This window comes from Cottoperca gobio, chromosome 15 (genome assembly GCF_900634415.1).
Source record: "Cottoperca gobio chromosome 15, fCotGob3.1, whole genome shotgun sequence".
NCBI classification, from domain to species: domain Eukaryota; kingdom Metazoa; phylum Chordata; class Actinopteri; order Perciformes; family Bovichtidae; genus Cottoperca; species Cottoperca gobio.
Window position 1 is genome coordinate 2,337,675 of NC_041369.1, and position 19,000 is coordinate 2,356,674.

Below are 19,000 nucleotides of genomic sequence, written 5' to 3' on the forward strand. Positions count from 1 at the left end.
ATGAACACCTTTGATTACAGAACAGAGCACAGACAAGAACAACTATCAGATGTGAATCCACAAGAGATCTGACATACAAACACAGATGATCTTACCTCCGATTGTGTGCTTGTTGGGACACAGGAACCATGGCAGCAGCAGCAGGTAGAGGAAGTGGACCAGTGACAGGACGTTGTAGCGAAAAAGACTAGCTGCAAAGACAGAAACACCAGAGTCAACAACAGCATGCATTACAGATACATTCAGAGACGTTAGCATGTATGACGCAGTGGTGGGCCGTCAGGGCCAGCAAGGCCTTCTCTGCTGGCCTAAACATCATCAGAATATACATTTAATTTTTATATATGTTTTCCACAAATATGTATTAAATTATTCCCCATAGTCTATTCTCTTCATGTCATAGCTTTCCTCTTGGTTGTGCTGCTTCCAGCCTCAGATCGAGATTTGGAGGGCTGGCCTTTATGTTAGAGCTTTTATCCAATCGTCCACGTCTTTTGATTGGATACGCACTATTGAGAGGCAGAGCTATGCAGAGCTAGCAAACTTTGAACGAGCTAATTTGTGTAGATTTCTACAAGCTGTTTTTTTTCAACCCACAATGTCTGTAGGAGGAGAAGAGATCGATGTGGTCGCAGATATCATTACAACGCCATTTTCAAGACGAACTTTTCAAGAAAAGATAGACATAGTGAGAAGAGAACGGCCAACCCCAACGCTAGCGAGCCTATCACAGCCGGGAAAAGGGTTTGTCCGCCACTTTCAAATCACTAACTACCCTCGGCTCACAGCCTCCGAGAGGCACTGCACATTGTACTGCTGGGAATGCCTGCTATTCACAACTAAATGTTTCGGAAATATTAATATAACTCTGTTGTTAGGGTGATGGAACGCCCGGTTATACTGTGTTTCTGTCTAAATGTATAGTTTCTAGAGCCATGGCGTCGTAATGATGGTATTAAGAGGTGAAATAATTCAGGAAGGACTGTGTATGACATCATCAGGCCTAGGTGTGAAGTGCACGGCCCGCCACTGGTATGACGTGTTGCCTTACATACCCATAACCCTTAGGGCTTGAGAGACACATGTAAAAGTGGCATAAAGAATTCATGTTCATACCATGCAATATGATTGCGTGTCTGATGCCCCACAGCTGAGATAATTAGTCTGTGTAAAGACACAGGACACTACAACATTACTTGTACAACACATTTCTAAAAACTAAATTGCTTTTCATCGCACATTAATACAAATAGTTAAACTACAAAAGATTCAGCAAACAGCAATTAAAAACAATATGTATGTCCTTATAGATCGAGCTGCATCTGTTGTGTTCAACATGGAGTCAGAAGCCTCTTCTTTTCACCTTGTTGTAATAGGACAGAAATCCAATCGCATTGATTGTTGAAACACACCCATCAACATACAACTTCCCCTTTACTTCTATTGAAGCACTTCAGGTTGGACTAATGTTCCTCTCGTCTGACAGTGTATTGTACTGTGTACTGTGTGCCATGACCACAATACTTCACTTAATTAAATCAAGTAGGTTTTTTTTGCCTTAACCAAATGAGACCTTAACTTTAAAAATGTCAATTATAAAACAGTTTTTATAGCAGCCATATAGAGGTGTGGAAGACACTGACAAAAGACTTTGTTGTTTTGGAATAAGGACTTGGTGAATGCATGGATTAATCAGACAGTGTAAAGAATAGTCAGAGAGAGGTGAAGAACTGTGTGTCTCTGTCTCAAACCTTTCTTAACATCTCAACAGTCTTCTTCTGATCTGACTCTAATCGTAGACCTGACCATTTGTGTCTCGCGCTCAGGGCACAATCCCTGTAGTGATATCTGCACTACAGTTCTGCTGGTCTGACCAATGCTTTGCAGCTCAGCCGGCTTTTATAATAATGACCTTAGGGACAGGAGTTTTTTATGACTTTATTAAAAGACACCACAGCGCCCCTGAGGCTGTCATTGAAACAATGTATTTTTTGTAATGTGGCACTGTCATCATTTGACCTCGGGGAGAGCCTACAGAGAGGACTTCTTGTCTGGCTGATGAAGACTTCTCCTCCAAGAAGAAACAGTTCCACAGCTGTCTTTCTCTGTGGTACAACAAGAGGACTTTTATGAGGTGTTGCTGGCTTAAAGGAATTAAGATGATCTGCCAAAATTAAGACCTTGGAAATAAAGAAAATGTGCATGCTTCTTTCTTCCTGTTAAACCCATGGAGTGATAATTACTAGACCATCTCGGGTTATGGTCTGGATTAATCTCAGCCTGTTGAGATCACAGTTTGCACACGGAGGTGAGAAGTTTACCATACAGATCTTTGTCTGGCCCTTAATTCACAGCTTCACGTTCAAGTTCAACCTAAAGTCTATCACCAGACACACAGATAAGAGGCTTTACATGATAGATATACACACACGTACATGCAGAATCCCAAACATACAACAACAGAACACCAGGCATCTCTCTAACATGGTAAATACTGTATGATAAAGGATGTCATGGTGCAGCTGCATAAATACGATGGACAGCAGCATTGCTCCTGTGCTTACATCTGAAGTGACATGGATTTAATAATGAATAGTTTGATTAATAACGATCAAATATTGTTTAGAGTGGATGAAATGGGGTCGAGAGCAAGATATCTGAACAACCACGAGTCAGACTGTTGATTCATACAGATTTTTGACTCCCTGACACACGACGATCATCTTAAAATGTCCCTTCAACATATTGTATCTTGAATATTCAAGTTTTTTTGTTTTTTTCTTGCCTTGCGCGTTCACATTCCCTCCTCCGTTCTGTTTCGCTCTCACACACAGACGTGCGCACCCCCCCCCCCCCCCCCCCCCCCCCCCCCCCCACCCCCCCCCCCCCCCCCCCCCTCACCCCTGCTCTAGAGGCTGTAGCAGGGCTGTACAATTTTACTTTTCCCTTTGTTCCTGTTGGACATCAGTTACATTCTCCTGTCCTCTTTCTCCCCCACTTTTATTACATTTCCTGCAATGCTGCACAAAGCAACACTATAGAACATGAACTATAGAAATATGAAGAAACAACAGACAGAAAGGGGCATTGTTTAGTGTCCAATTTACAAGTCTTTTGATGTACTCATTCATGAAGGCCAAAGGTTGTTCAGGCATCTGTTGTAATCTGTACGACTGACTAAACAAACCCAGCCCTGAAAAACCACAACTAAAATTCCAGGACTCCAAAGCTACTGCAGCTTGACTCATATGTGTATGTTCCTGTTGCTCGCCTGGGACTGATGTCACTGACACATCCCTTTCTCTTTATCTCTCTCTTCAAGGCTTTCCTCTTATTTACATTCACACTATTCAATGTACCTTCAACCATATCACAAAGCCAGGACAAGTTAAACCAAATCTTGACCTCAACGTCTCTACGTCCTGACAAATCTACTTTATTGTCTGGTACATCAACTCAAACTAAACATCTGATTTATTCTGCATGCTCCCTAGGTTATAAAGTGTCTTAAGACTGACAAGTAACCAACCTCTCACATTTATCCACCAAATTAAACATTTCTGCACTAAGATGTTAAAATTATAGGTGGTATCTTCAGTTGCAATCACTATTTTAATCCAATTAGGCTGTCAATTTCTAAGCATGATGGCTATATATAGCAAATATCACACCCTGTTTGTAACTTAGGCTTTCTGTTATACATTTCTCCAAGCCCAAACTTAGATTGCTCAAGCGATGTCACTTGAGTGTAAATTAAATTAATGGAGTGTCTGACAGGAGACAGAATACAGCTGTTGGCTGAGCAGGACTTCATAAGGCAAATAAACAATGTACATGTACAATCTGTGAGTACCCTTTGCTCCACAGATTCTAGTGCAGCCTCACAGCAGTTTTCTTTTAAATGACATTTTGAATCCACCTTGAGTTCCAGAAACAAACACTAAAGTATCTGCATGAAGAGATTCCAACAGAGGGAAGAGAGAACATATGCGTGTTAAACACTTATAAAATGACCCTTTTAGTAAAATGTTTTTGTTATATTTTTGGTGTTCAGCTCTTTATTTCCTGTTTCTTGTACTGAAGCGGAGGCTTTGGTTTTTAGATACATTCTAAATCACTGCAGCTGTAACAAAACATTGAACAGTGTTGGCCTTGAGCATTTCCTCCCTTCCATGTGACTCATGTGGTTGGTCATCTGACATGGAAATGCCAAGTCACTTTGACCATTCATGCTATATGTTTATTGTAGCATGCAAGCTAGCTCACTGCCAGTAACAGTCAAGCAGCTCACACAGCCCATTGTTCTCCAACAGCTGAAATGAATCACTTCTAGACCATCCCATCAGATCGCTGTACAGGGATGTCATATGTCCTCTGTGTGTTTAAGAAGTAACTCAATGTGATTTAAAAAAAGAAGCTTTTGTAAAACTGGTATCTTTTCACATGTGTATGTACTACAGTATAAGCTTGTTGCAGTTTTTATTACTGGTAGTAAATCTACCCTTTCAGTACACAACATTCCGCTGCCCGCCGGCGAGACCACATCACCCCCCACCTTCTCAACCTCCACTGGCTCCCGGTTAAATACAGGATTGACTTCAAAATACTACTCACCACCTACAAAGCCTCAAACAACCAGGCCCCTGCCCACCTCTTCAACCTCCTCATCCCTACCCACTGCCTCAGGTCCGGAGATGCAAACACCTTAAAGACCACCAGGACCAAACTCCGGACCTGGGATGACAGGGTCTTCTGAGTAGCTGCACCCTAGCTGCACCCTCCCTCTGGAAACGTCAAACGTCCTACCATCTTTCAAACAAGCACTTAAAACACAACTCTCCAAGACTGCTTTGTCCTGTGAACTCCTTCCCCCCCAACTCTACTTTAAACCGCTCTCTGTTCCTAGTTTTGTTTTTCTTATCCATTTCATTGCATCTTGTGTGTACATTTTTGTATGTTTGTCTGTATGTTTGTATATATGACGTTTTGTTTTTTCACGGTAAAGCATCTTATTATTAATATTAATATTAATATTAATATTAATATATAATATATAATATATACATTTTATATTATATATATATATATATATATATATATATATATATATATATATCATTATTATATATATATATTATTATATTAATATTAATATTAAAAGAAGCCTAAAAATGTCAAGCCGGTCCTGATGGTGGCACTAGAGCAGGGGTGTTAAACATACGCCCGCGGCCCCGCCAGAGGGTCCAATCCGGCCCGCGGGATGATATTGCAAAATGTAAAGATTACAGAGAAGAAATTAACTGCAATTTTTCAATGAAAGTAACTGTTATTTCAAATGTGTCCACTGGGGTCGCACACAACACTGTCAAGCAAGCAAACTGTTGATGCTGGAGCTGCCGGTAAAATAACTTCTGGAGCTGGCAGGTTCTGTCAACATTACACTCTGTGGCACCGTCCTTACACAACATGTCTTTGTCAAAAAAGGAGAAAGGTGGACACGGAGTGTAGCGTTTTCCAAGACAAATGGACCATTTCCTATTTATTCACAGAGGTGAGTGGGAAAGCTGTGTGCTCGGTGTATTCGCGGCAGGTTTCAGGGCTCAAAGAATATCATTTTCTGCGCCTCTATGAGACTCATGGCGAAAAATCCAACAGCTTGCAAGGACAACTGAGAAGAGAGAAGATACATTAATTGTTAGCGGGTCTGAAGAAGCAGCAGTCTGTTTTTACCCGTAGCCGAGATATCGGCGATGCAGCAGTGAAAGCTAGCTACCTTATTGCTAGCGAAATAGCATTAGCATCAAAGCCAGATTGTGAGGGTGAGTTCGTGAAAACATGCATGCTGAAGGCTGCAGGACTCGTGTGCCCTGAGAAGCGACAGGCTTTTGCCAACATTAGCCTGACGAGAAACACTGACAGATAGGATTTCAGATCTTTCGGCAGAGTTAAACAGCCAGATGAAGCACAAAGTCAAGTCATTTGTTGCATTTTCGGTTGCAATTGATGAGAGCATGGACATTTCGGATGTTGCTCAACCAGCCATATTCATTCGTGGTGTTGAGACTTTGACCGTCACCGAGGAGTTCCTTGAGTTGGTGCTATGACGGACACCACGACAGCAAATTACATTTTCAACGCTCTCGTTGGAGCGCTTCAGACACTTTTGCACCATGAACAATATATTTCTGTGAAAATGAATACTTACTTTGGAAATATTTTAAGACATTGAACAGTGTGACATATGTCAGCAGCTTCAGTACAAAGAGCCAGAACCTTTATGTATTTTTTATGTATACATTTTATACATTTACAAGGCAGCGGGATAACTTAACCTTCTTCCTTAATAGTTCCCACTTTAGTTTGAGTGGTGTGGTGTCAGTTCAAGTGATCAGGATTACTACACAGATGTGGAAATGAATGTACATTTAAAAATAATTTCTGTAGCTTGACAAGTTGTTTTGATCATAAAGTAAAATACTATATTGTTCAGTTCCAGATACCTGTGACTACATGTGTTGTGCCTTTGTAGACACACTGATGTGTATGTTGTACACATGTGTAAATGATAAACTGAGGCATAATATTGTTGAATTTGCACTTATTTTTCTTAAGAATGTTCAGGTTGTTCATAATGTTTTGTAAAAATATAGTTAATTAAATGTGAATATTTTCAGAATGTACTTTTTTGTACTAAAACTAAGGGGAACATTTGGAGTTGTCGTTATTTACAGATTATTATGATATGATTTTACTGGTCCGGCCCACTTGAGATCAAATTGGGCTGCATTTGGCCCCTGAACTAAAATGAGTTTGACACCCCTGCACTAGAGGGTCTAGAGTCACAAAACAAAAATGGATTTTTTTATTATGAAATGGTTGTCCCATGGCCCCAATATGTTGCTGGCTGGTGGTTTTGAGATGCCCTGCGATGGACCAAAGTGTGATGGAAGGACAGACTGATTACAGGACAGACCAACATCAGCATCCTAACTACTCACATAAATCCCCATGTGTAACCAATGTCTTTATTTACCATATTTGCTAACATATGTAAAATAACAAAGCAAATACAAGATTTTACCAACAATAAAACTCAGGAATGTCCTGATCATGTTTTTTTCCCTTGATTCAAATACTTAATAGTGAGCTTCTGCTGATAGCGAGTTCAATCTGGTATTCATATTTTAGCGAACACAGTGCACATACATACACAGTGTTTCTAGCAAAAGCCAGCAGCAGTGGTTCCCAACCTCAGCCTGTAGTGTGGCCTTAGTGTGGTCATGAGATGTTGATGTGTTTCATTTGAAGGGTTTTTACAGTCCTGAATAGATCCCAAAAGAAATCCAGTATTTCACAACAACAAAGCAAGAGAGACAAGAAGATTTGAGGGGAGAAAAACTACTAAACAAAAATATTCTTTACCTTTCTGTTTTTAATAATTTCTTATCCTTTAATCATCTTATGACCATGTTGGGAACTGCTGCTTTTGATGCACCTTCAAAATGTCTCTGAGATCGAGGCAACAAGACCGATTTTCTTAATCCAGAGCAGCTCTACTCACATCACACACTGATTGTAAACTGCCATATCATCCATACTTGGCTTCCATTTATTTATTTATTGGCCACTTCACGATTAAGGATTTGTAAATGGTTACAACATTTGCACAGGTTGGGAACAGGGATATGGATTGGGTTTTATATATTTATATAGAGCCTTAAATCATGGTTCAGCTCTGTTCCAGATCATACAAACTGACTTCCTTCATGAAGCTATGATGCTCAGCACTTTATCGTACAGTATCAGCTCCCACATATAGAGCACACTGGGTGTTGAGGAGCTCCACCCTGCAGCCCAGTTAATCATCAAACACTCCTAAAATGATGTCTGTGGACATATGTGATAACACTGTTCAGTAACCACAGCACCTATCTCTCTGCGGCACTCGGCCCTCTCTCTCTTGTTATGTCTTCTCTGCATGTCTTATATTCAGGCTCTGACTATTTATTTGTGTTCAGCATCTGATGCAACAGCTGTTATGGTTCAATTAGTTTTTTCACATCTCTCTTCATTGGCAGGCTGTGTTAGGAAATGTTGCAACGCTTCATTCCAGTGCTCAGATCTCTGCCTCTGCTTCTCTTCCTCTCAGTGTTTCTCACTCTGTCAGCGTCATTTTCTACTGAATGCTCCTGAACAATCGTTGCCCACACCGAGCGAATCATGAAGTGTTTTATTAATCTCCTTAGCTGTCATTGCGCTCTGCACTGAACAAACTTGAAAGGACATTTTTCCACAAATCTGAATACACTATTACTCTTGATTTCCTGATTTGTTTTTAAAAGAAAGAAAGAAAACAAATGACTAAAAGTGCCGATTGAAAAATGTAAGGCATCGTTCTAGTTTCTAGTTGATCTATTATCTGTGTTAAGGTCTCAGGCCTTATCGACTTGAATTCAGAGCTTATTACATCATCATTCACCACCTTCACAGTGGTGTGATCCGTCTTTTCATCAACTTAATGTGCCATAAAGTCACTGCCTTCATACAGAGAGTCTGAGAGAGAGGATTCACCTCCCTACAGGTTCCACTAACAGGTATATGAGATATATTTTATATCAAATCTAGATCTTAATGTTGATGTATTTTGGCCTGGAACCAGCTGTGGACGTAACAGTGTGGTCCACTTGTTTCTGCTTAATGATAACACTGAAGTTGGCATTAACCTGCGTATTGTTTTGTTTTTTTATTCATAAACCCAAATGTACTTTAGGGACATTAAAGGTCTAATCCAGACTATACTTTCCCAAAATAAAGATAAATGCTCTTTACAAAATTGGGAAAGCTTTGAGCTACCGGTTTGTAAATGTCACTGTCTGAAACATCAATAAGTAATAGGAGTTATGGAAACTGTTAAGGTCAAGGCTGCTCTCACAAACTGTGAAGGTGGTGATGGAAGGTAATCCTGGCTGGAGCTGCTGAGAGTCGAGCTCAGACACCCAGAACAAAGGTAAGACCACTCAAACACTACTACCAGGAATACATGATAACAATCAGAGGTGTATCCCATTAGAGAGACTCAACATGCAATCTGTTCAAGGACACTTCATATCTAGGTCACATTCACTGAGTGAAATAACCTGGACCTAGACACTATTGACACCATAAACTGTGGAGGTCCAGACTGAGGTCACCATGAGGCAAAGACACTGTGGGACTCCACATCCAAACAGATATCAAACCAACCAGACTGTGTGGGAACAGACAAGCAACCAACAACTGAGACAAAGTGAAGATATCTCCCAGAGGTGGGAGGAGCCCTGAGGGATGAGACTCGTGGGTGTTTCCAACAAACATCCTTTAACTCAAGAAGCTTCCACTAATAAAGCAAAAAGAAAAGTGTCCATACATCAGTCTAATAGCATTTGTATGAATGATTGACTTTCACAATGTGTCAATGTGGTTCACTCTCTGCTGCTGTTTTTTTCTTGCTGGGTTGGGCCTCTACTCCCTCCATGAAACTCTCAGTCCGAACACACAGACAGCAGAGTCATACAAAGACTGAGACAACATGGCATCTACAGTGACTCACAAAGTGAACGGAGATGAACGATCCTGTTACTTCAGAGGTGGTTTATCACTTAGCTTGAGCAATTTCACTAGTGTTTTACATGATCTGTAATCTCTTAGCTTTGTTACCTCCAGTCTTAAATGATGAGAGAGATTGTGTTGATGAAATGCTAAATACTAAAAAACAATGACAGATAAATGTTTGGGTTTAATTCAATCACAACCACATACATAACTATCAATTCACATGCATCTTCACCAAATAACTTCAAGAGTTATCACTTTTCGAGTTCATACTTAGAGATTTTTAGTTTTACAAGCATTTTTATTTTATCATTGACCTTTTTTGACTTCAGTATTTGTCTGAATACAGACATCCGGTGTGATCACACAGATGTTAGACTCCACACTTAGACATGTCATCACTCAATCTGTGTGTTTACATATAGTTAACTATTAATATATACACATACACACACACACACACACACACACACACACACACACACACACACAATCACAGTCCTCCAAATTGAAAAAAAGAAAAAAACAGTTTCTGTCCAATTTTCCTTTTCAGTTGGAAACCCACTACAATATTTATTTGGGTTAAAGATTTCTATTCTTCTAGATCTGTTCTAATTTAATATATAGATACATATATACATATACATATACATATATATATATATATATATACATATATAAATAAATAAAAAAAAAGTTTTTAGGAAATTAAAAAACTATGATCTCTAGGTTTATATGGAGGGGGAAGCCACCCAGAATGACATTTAAACCACTATACAATTTAATTACAACTATATACTCCTTCACAATGAGGAAGACTGAAGCTTCCAGCTTTAACAGTTTGGAAAGATGTCCAGGTGACATTTCTTTTTTTTGTAAGTAATTGTTTTGGGCTTTTTATGCCTTTAAAGATAGTGTAGTGAAGATTAGGAAAGGGGGACGACATACAGCAAATGCGCACTACAAGGTGTGTTCCGATTATTCCAACACCACATGAATGCAGCACAATTGCCCTATAGTTCCCGTTTTTTATCGTATTAATATAAACTTATACATGACGATTGGTAAAGAGAGGTTTTGTGGGGCAGGCAGCACTAGCTGTTGAACATGCATATCATATCATAATAGTGTTATAGAGAAACTGACGCCTTATTTTGCAAAAAGTATCAAAACTACAAAGGTCCGATACATTTACTTATTCTAAACATTATATTTATTAAATCATTATTGTCATTTTAAAATCAATATTTTGCGAGAAATTATTGATTTGTTTAGAAGTAGCCGAGCAATAAACCTGATAATAAACCGTTTATTATTGTGAAATGAACCTCGATGAGAAGCCGTACATTATTCATCAGGGGTCACCAACCTTTTTAATACTGAGAGCTACTTCAAGGGTACTGAATAATACGAAGGGCTACTTCTTTGATACAAACTTCCTGAATAACATAGTTGCACGGTTCACCTTGAATGATAATATTATCATTAATAATAATAATCATAATAAATATTCATATATGTGAAGAGACTGTCTGATCACATGTTAATGTTAATTCCTCACAATAATTATTAACAATGATTCACCATGGTAGGAAACACAGATATATTTAAACATTATTTATTTATGTTCTCAATCTATTTCAACATTTGAAAGTCAGAGTTATCACATCTCTGATATTTTTGTAAATATCTTCGACAGTTTTGTAAGAATGACCGATTTGTAGCATTTTGTTCAAAATCACACCAGTTATATTTTAGTACAAAGTATCACTTCTGTAAAAACATTAAGGAACTCATTAACTGTCACATCTTCAAATCATATCCTGTTTGTACAAACACTAACTTTGTAACATCAGAGAGAGTGGAGATCACATCGGAACCTTTCTTCAAACAGTGTTTTCATTAACCATCATTGCACCTTTCAAGACCTCTCCGTCCGAAAAGGCTTTCTTGTACTTTATTTAAAATGTGCAGCTCTAAATGAAGCTCCCGATGCTTTTTGTGACTTGTTCACCGGCCTCGTGAAAAGAGATGCTGCTGCCAAAGCTTTAACTCCCGGCTGGTCCTGCCCGCAGTGCTGCAGGTGGGTAGTTAGTTAGTTATCATGGTAGCTTCTGTGACACGTACCGAAGTGTCTCCACAATGTTCCGCTTTGCCGTCGCCACGCAAATGAGACATACACACTTTTCTTTCATTGTTGTAAAAACCAATTCTTCCTCCCAATCATTGTGAAAATAGTTTGTTTTCTTTCACTTTTCTGCCATGTTTAGCGTAAAAAACGCACCTAGCGCCGCATCGTAGCTGCTCCCGCTAGCTTGTCTCAGCGAAAAGGGAAATGGAGATTTAGCTTACAGGGTCAGAGTTCATATATACATAAAACATTTTAATTTTTAAAATTCTATATTCAATATTGTCATTTTAAAATAAAGAATAGTGTTAAAAGTGTTATTGATTGAAAAAAAACAGCAAAATAATTTTTAGACGGAGCTTCATGGTCACTAGTGATATTTTTAGAACATGCTCAGAAGCTGTGAATGAACAGAGAGGTTTGCCTACTGGTTCTGCGACCTGAAGAGAGGCATCAAAAGAGCCAAGCACAGCCACAAGCTAAGGATTGAGGAGCACGTTCCCCGACTCACCATTCCAGGACCAGCAGGATCAGGAACAGCCTCTTGCCCCCAGCCCAGTCTGCCCTTAGAAGCAACTCTAAAAAAGAATGCTTAAATTTGACTCCCTGAATCCTGCAGAAAAGATTAGGCTTAAAGAGATGAAACCATGATATGCTGTGAACTGGCTGGAAAATGTGGATTTCATATTCCTCTTGTCCATTCCTTTTATGATGAAGATATCCATAAAACCTACCAATGTACTGCTACTGGTAAATATAACAGCAAACCTGTTAGATTCTCCATCCAACCACTGCTAAAGGCAGCAATTTTACATCTGCTTATAATGCAGTCAGTTCTTTTTTTTTAATTCCACACCTCACATAGAGAGGAAATACCAAAGGTCTGCTGTGTAAGTAATCATAAGAGCAGTAAAGCTGCATGTGATGAAGGTGCAGTCCAACTCAGCTTTCTTTAAATTAGACATTATGTGTGAGTGTGTGTGTGTGTGTGTGTGTGTGTGTATGCGCGTGTGCCTAATTGAGTCCATGCTGACCAGTTTTCCTGTTTTTGTGGAAAGAAAATGGCCAAACAGACATTTATTATTACACTCATTCTTTCTCTGTCTCTCTCTCTCTATATATATATATCTCACATACACACACACACACACACACACACACACACACACACACACACACACACACACACTCTAATTACACAGTGTGTTACGAAGGCAATTTATGGGTAGTTGATGTTAAAATCATTGGTCCCCTGTGTGCACATGTTAACACTGAGCTAGCTGCACGGTTCCATGGCACTGTGTTCATATCCTCTGCTTCCATGACAGTAAAAACAAACACACCACACATGTACATGATGATTACAGGAGCCTTAAATTATTGGCAGTGATCAGACAGAAGTCGGACAGCAGCTGCAGGAGGAACTCTTAGCAACTTGGAACAATTCCAAATAGGTAAAATGTCTAAATTAACCGTCACTGAAGGTTCAAATATGTGGATTTTCATGGAAACCTGCCTGTTAGATTTTTGACATGTTCACAGTGCAAAATGCTAAATGGCTTGGTGAAGTGGAACATAGAACAGATGGTGTGATGATTAATAAATACAGTCATTACAACAATGACTCAACCAATGGAGAAAATCATATGGTTGTCTGGAAGATGCAGAGCGTACACATAGCATGAATCTGCCAACCAAGGCAGATGGTGTGGGGTTTCAGTTAGTAAAGCCATTCATATGATCCAACATTACTTCAGTCATAATTCAAAGAATCATGGTTGATCAAAGTCGATCAAAAATATAATTATAAAACAGATAGTTCTACTGCGTCTGTGTGTTGCTTGGCAACCATTCTGCTAAATATCGCTGAAGAACTACATTTCTTGGCAGAAGAATGATTATTTGTTTTCAATAAATAATTTGTCTTTTTTGTTGCTGTGTGTTTATTTTATGAAACCTCGCAAGGTATATTTAGTAAAAGCAAAAAGCCACTTGAGTGGGACCACCCCAGAACTGAGACATAGTTTGTCAAGTTCATCAACACAATAAGGCCGGACAAACTTTTCAATCAATGATGAAAGCTGATCCGCCGATACAGGGCCAGTTTGTCATTGCCAACTACTAGGCACACTGTCTACACAGTGCTAATGTTAGCTTGCTAGCCTGAGCGCAAACCAACCAGCAGTTAGGATTTTGTTTTTGCTATTGTTATCTGAACACTTCCATTAAATATGAAACAGTGTTTTCTGAACTGAAGACTGAGGGTGTCCTAAATCTTCTTGCAGATGTGTGTGTGTTCATTACAGCTATTCTAACCAGTATGTGAAATACTGTGTTCAGTACGTCGAGCCGGCAACGTCAGCGGTAATGTCACCTCCAAAACAGAGTCATACTTCAACCACTGGACTACAAACAACAACCTGGCCTTGAATACATTATATCAAAACAGATGCTTACATGAGTTTTGGTATTCCATTGCAATTCATCTGTGCATAGATTGAAGCAATGTGATGCATTGAACATCTGTATTTACACATCTTGATCACCTTCTATTCATTAAGGTTTGCTATGGCATGGCTACCCCACACTAGCTCTGTGTCCCAACCTGACCACCCCAGTCACAATGGCCTGGATATGTCACTGCTAACAATGGCCCTTAGCTGTTCTAAACTCCCTGTAAACCACGGCCTCTCGGACTCATGATCCAGCTATCTGTCAATAAGGCTGCAACGTTTGCAAGTTTGGCCTTAAGGACTTGTTGCTCTGACTACAGTTCAGGAGGAAATTCAAACCATCTTCCTAGAATAAAAAAATCCAAACCCATGACCCATGTACGAAGAACGGGACACAGAACAGAGCTTTTATCTACATGAATAATACAAGTCCCCTCTCTACCTAGAAGAGTTGTGTTCCTCTGTGTTATCAGTGCACAGTAAAATGCAGATACTCTGCAACAAGACCCGGCCTTATATTGTATCATCTTAGTTTAAACTACAGTGGCTGTAGTGTTTCATCTGAATGCCATGACCCATTCAGTTTTCCAACCACCATCATGCTAATAAGGACTTTGTGATATAGTAGAATGCTCCACAACAAGCGAGGAGCCGTAAGCCAACTTTATGTGATATGTTTGCATACAGGCTGGGGAATTTCACAGTCAAAGTGCCGTTGTGATGAGGGACATGATATCAGTAGCTGAGACAGCTGGAAAGGAACAGTTGATTACTCTTAATTAGCTCCACATGTTCAGTCCAACACAAGTGTAGACTTTGAAACACTGCCAGTCTATACCACTGTCAGATGAGAAGCCAGTATTTAGTACATTCAGATCCAATGTGCTAAAACTTGCTTCAGTACAAAAGCACAGTAAGCTAATACTATTGCCATGCATTTGACGTTGGTCCATCTTTTCATGTTTTCCCAAGGTGTAGAGTTGACTCTAATGCATTTTACTTGCCAGAGACATTCTCTCTGATAGTAAAATAGATGACCTTTAGATTTACCAAAGGGTGTATATGCTCACTACAGATGTCTAGATTTGGTGTTACAATAAACTAAATGACCAGTGAGACAAACTGGCTGACATCTGTTAATTGTTCACCTATCCCCTCTACAGTGTAATTAAACAACGTTTGTCCTGGTTTACACATGTTTACATGAAACCTATATTTCCCACAAAGTCACTTTTGTGGTCAGATATTCCATGAATATGAGACAGGCCAGTCAGAGCACTGGAGCAGATACTGTCCTGGCTTTGAACTCTCTAAATGTGCCACGCTCTCAGCAGGTTGGCTCGAACATGCAACAGCACGTCTTCACCATTAAAGACTGAAAAGGAAAAAGAAGGCAGCATTTAGGAAAATCTGACTGAGCTCTGCAAAGTCAAGAAAAGGTTGTGGAGCTTCACATCTTTGGGTACAACAGTCAGCAGCAGCTCACTCTCCTGATGCTGCTGAGATAAAAGCCCAAACTCTGCCACTGATTATCAGATGCCATTCACTTTCTGAACTGATAAACTTCTAAACTATCTGCACTCCTCTCTCATGGCTCACTCCCACACACCCCACAGCTCACACACACACCGAGTATTTCTCACTGAGCCATGACATCTTGTTAAACAGTTCTGATGTGGAATGGCTCTGACTCACTGGTTTAGCAACACTCATACACAATACCCACAACTCTCTCAAATAGGGTAGTTTGGTTTTTAATGTGATATTTGTGGAATGCAGATTAAAATCCAATTGTCTGTCTTCTGATACACAAAATCAGGCTACGTGCCAATACCAGTGTTTATTTTGTCTCTTTCATCTTAAAATCTGCACACCTCACTGTGTGTAACTGATTCCGATCATTCGTCTTGTTGTAATCTCAACAGGCTCTTCTTCACAGCAGCCACTCTGACATGTCATTGCCGGGTTAATGCATTTATAACATTACTTACTGTATGTCCCTGTTCCATGTAGGTACGTGTGGCTCACTTGAAAGGCCGTAACAACCTAAACACAACAGGACCATCATTTATTTTATCAACTACACCTGTGTTTACTCTGCAATGACGGAATGGATGCTGTGAAAAGAGCCTGTAAGACTTTAACACATCCCTTCTTAATTATAAGTGTTAAGATAAGTGAATGAGTTCATTATAAGTGAAGTTGTGTTGTATAATCTTATCACAACAGTGACTAGCAAACAGGATTGAATGTGCACAGATCCTCTTTGAATGATAGCCTACCTGATGCAGTTTATTATGTCAGTGCATCATTGCTATACATTAATCTGGGTTGCAGGTAAAGTAAACAAGCCATTATCACTGTTGCAACATCTCATTTGTAAACCCACAGGAATTTACTTTTTAACTACTTTTGTGAGGAAATGTATTCTGGAGATTCTGTAAAACCTGTTACATGTTTAAGATACAGGAAACAAACTGCCACAGTAGCTCTGTCTGTAGGGACTGGGTTTAGGAAACCAGAGGGCCGCCAGTTTAAATCCCTGAATGGACCAAGCACAGAGTGTGGACTGGGACTTGGAGAGATGCCAGTTTGCCTCCTGGGCACTGCCAAGGTACCCTTGAGCAAGACCCCCACACTGTGATGTATAGTAGCTGCCCACTACTCCTAATACTACTAGGATGGGTTAAATGTCTCTAAAACTCTCTCTCTCTCTCTCTCTCTCTCTCTCTCTCTTTGGTGTGTGTTTGTGCTATGCTGTGAAGATAAAAAGTTCATTTGAATCCTCAATTTCCATTCAAATAAAAATGACAGTCTAAACAACTCCAGTTTTATTAGACAGCAAGATGCCTTCTCTATTCAGCTGCTCCAACAATAAACCTCAATTTAGAGAAAAACAACTGAAATAGAAATCCACCAGCCTCTGCTCCATGAAATCGTTTCTCTTTTTCATCATTTTTAAAATTCAACTCCATGAAATCCCCAGGTTCAGTGTCAAACCACAGTTTCATGCCCACAAAGGACCAACCAGGGACTGCTAAATACAGAGCAGGCTACTTTACACGGGCTACCTTCATCAACAATCCAAACTTCTGTGCGTTCACTGTCAGTAAATATCTGGTCAGTTCCACTCCGCCGCCGCAGTGATGACAGCAACGCCACAGAGCACAACATATAAATCAACTGGCAGGGGCGTCCCGGTAGCACAGGCGACCCATATATAAAAGGCTGAGTCCTTGCCACAGCGGCCACTGGTTCGAGTCCGACCTGTGGCAATTTGCTGTATGTCGTTCCCCTTCTCTCTCTCCCCCTTTCACAATCTGCACTTCTCACTATCATAAAGGCATGAAAAGCCCAAAAATATAACTTAAAAAAAATTAAAATCAACCTGGCAAATTGATGTACAAAATTCAGGTGAAAGAAACCTCAGTTTATGGGTTTGTTAATCATCCCAAGCAGTTATTTTAACATTTTATTTAACACTTTAACTGTGGAGATATGCTTCATGGGGTACAATACTATATAGACAAATGACAGAGAACCGAACAGAAAAATCTATCAACAGTGTAACTTCAGTCAGGGACAGACTTCTGTGTTTATAGGGCTGGCCCCACTTTACTCTGGTCCAGCCAAAAATAAAACAAAAAGCAAAACAAGTCACACTGCAGTGTATTATGAGAGTACTACATTTAATTTATTTACGTTAGTGGACGTTACCAGCTGTGTGTGTGTGTGTGTGTGTGTGTGTGTGTGTGTGTGTGTGTGTGTGTGTGTGTGTGTGTGTGTGTGTGTGTGTGTGTGTGTGTGTGTGTGTGTGTGTGTGTGTGTGTGTGGCAATGTCTCAGTAACCTTGGCAAAGACTTCTTTGTCTTTCAGAGACAATGCAAGTTCTAGCTAGTGACATCCTGTCAGGATACACAGTCTCTCTCTATCACCCAAACACATACACAAAATATGGAACATTTTGTAACAAACAACACCAACAATATACTCCCTACAGAAAAAATATGTAATTTTGAAACAAATGTTTTATAAATTGGTTTAAAGATTGAAATAAACCCAAAGCCAACACTGCTTAAACTGATGGTTAAACTGCCTGTAATTAAAATGGAAACTGTGTGTGTGTGTGTGTGTGTGTGTGTGTGTGTGTGTGTGTGTGTGTGTGTGTGTGTGTGTGTGTGACTGAGTGATTTATGAGATTTGAGCCATGTATCAGAGGGGAAATTAGTGGGTTAGCCAGCTATCTTTATCTAACACAGGCTTCCCGGTATCACAGAGTCATTCACATTCATTTTAATTTGCTGTTTTCCCGGCATGTGCCGGCATGTTCTTACCAAGACTGACCTACCCACCACATAAACAGAAGTCTGCTGTTGCTCAACCGATAGCGATGTCTAGCACATAACATATTAGAAAATGAAAAAAATCTGAGTTTATGCATTTATTTGTAAATTCTATTTAAAGGATAAAAATCACCAAATTGGCCTATTTATTTATTTATTTTGGACCAAACATTTTGAACTTTGTTAGCTTTACGATGATCAAAAATCTATACTGTTATGTTTATTTTTTTTAAGATGTCAAATCAAATCAAATCAAATTTATTTGTATAGCCCAATATCACAAATTATACATTTGTCTCAGTGTGCTTTACAGACTGTACAGGTTACGATGTCCATCCATATTGGGTGGTCTTCCAGTACGGGTCAACTTTGAGGACCCCTGTCTCCTGAATGGTTCATCATTCTGGTTAATCAAACCATGTTCTCACACTCTCTCCTGGAGCTTAACATGTAGGAACAAATATATGCAAATCGCAAGGGGTGAG

General features: G+C 39.6%; 1 protein-coding gene across 1 annotated transcript in view; it reads right to left on the reverse strand.

Annotated features, from left to right (window-relative positions):
* The window catches only part of piezo1 (piezo type mechanosensitive ion channel component 1 (Er blood group)), an 86,159-nt gene that overhangs the window by 65,104 nt on the left and 2,055 nt on the right, over nt 1–19,000 (reverse strand). Inside the window, exon 2 of the mRNA XM_029449577.1 lies at nt 96–191. Within this exon, the coding sequence (XP_029305437.1) occupies nt 96–191 (96 nt within the window). The remainder of the gene's footprint in view (nt 1–95; nt 192–19,000) is intronic.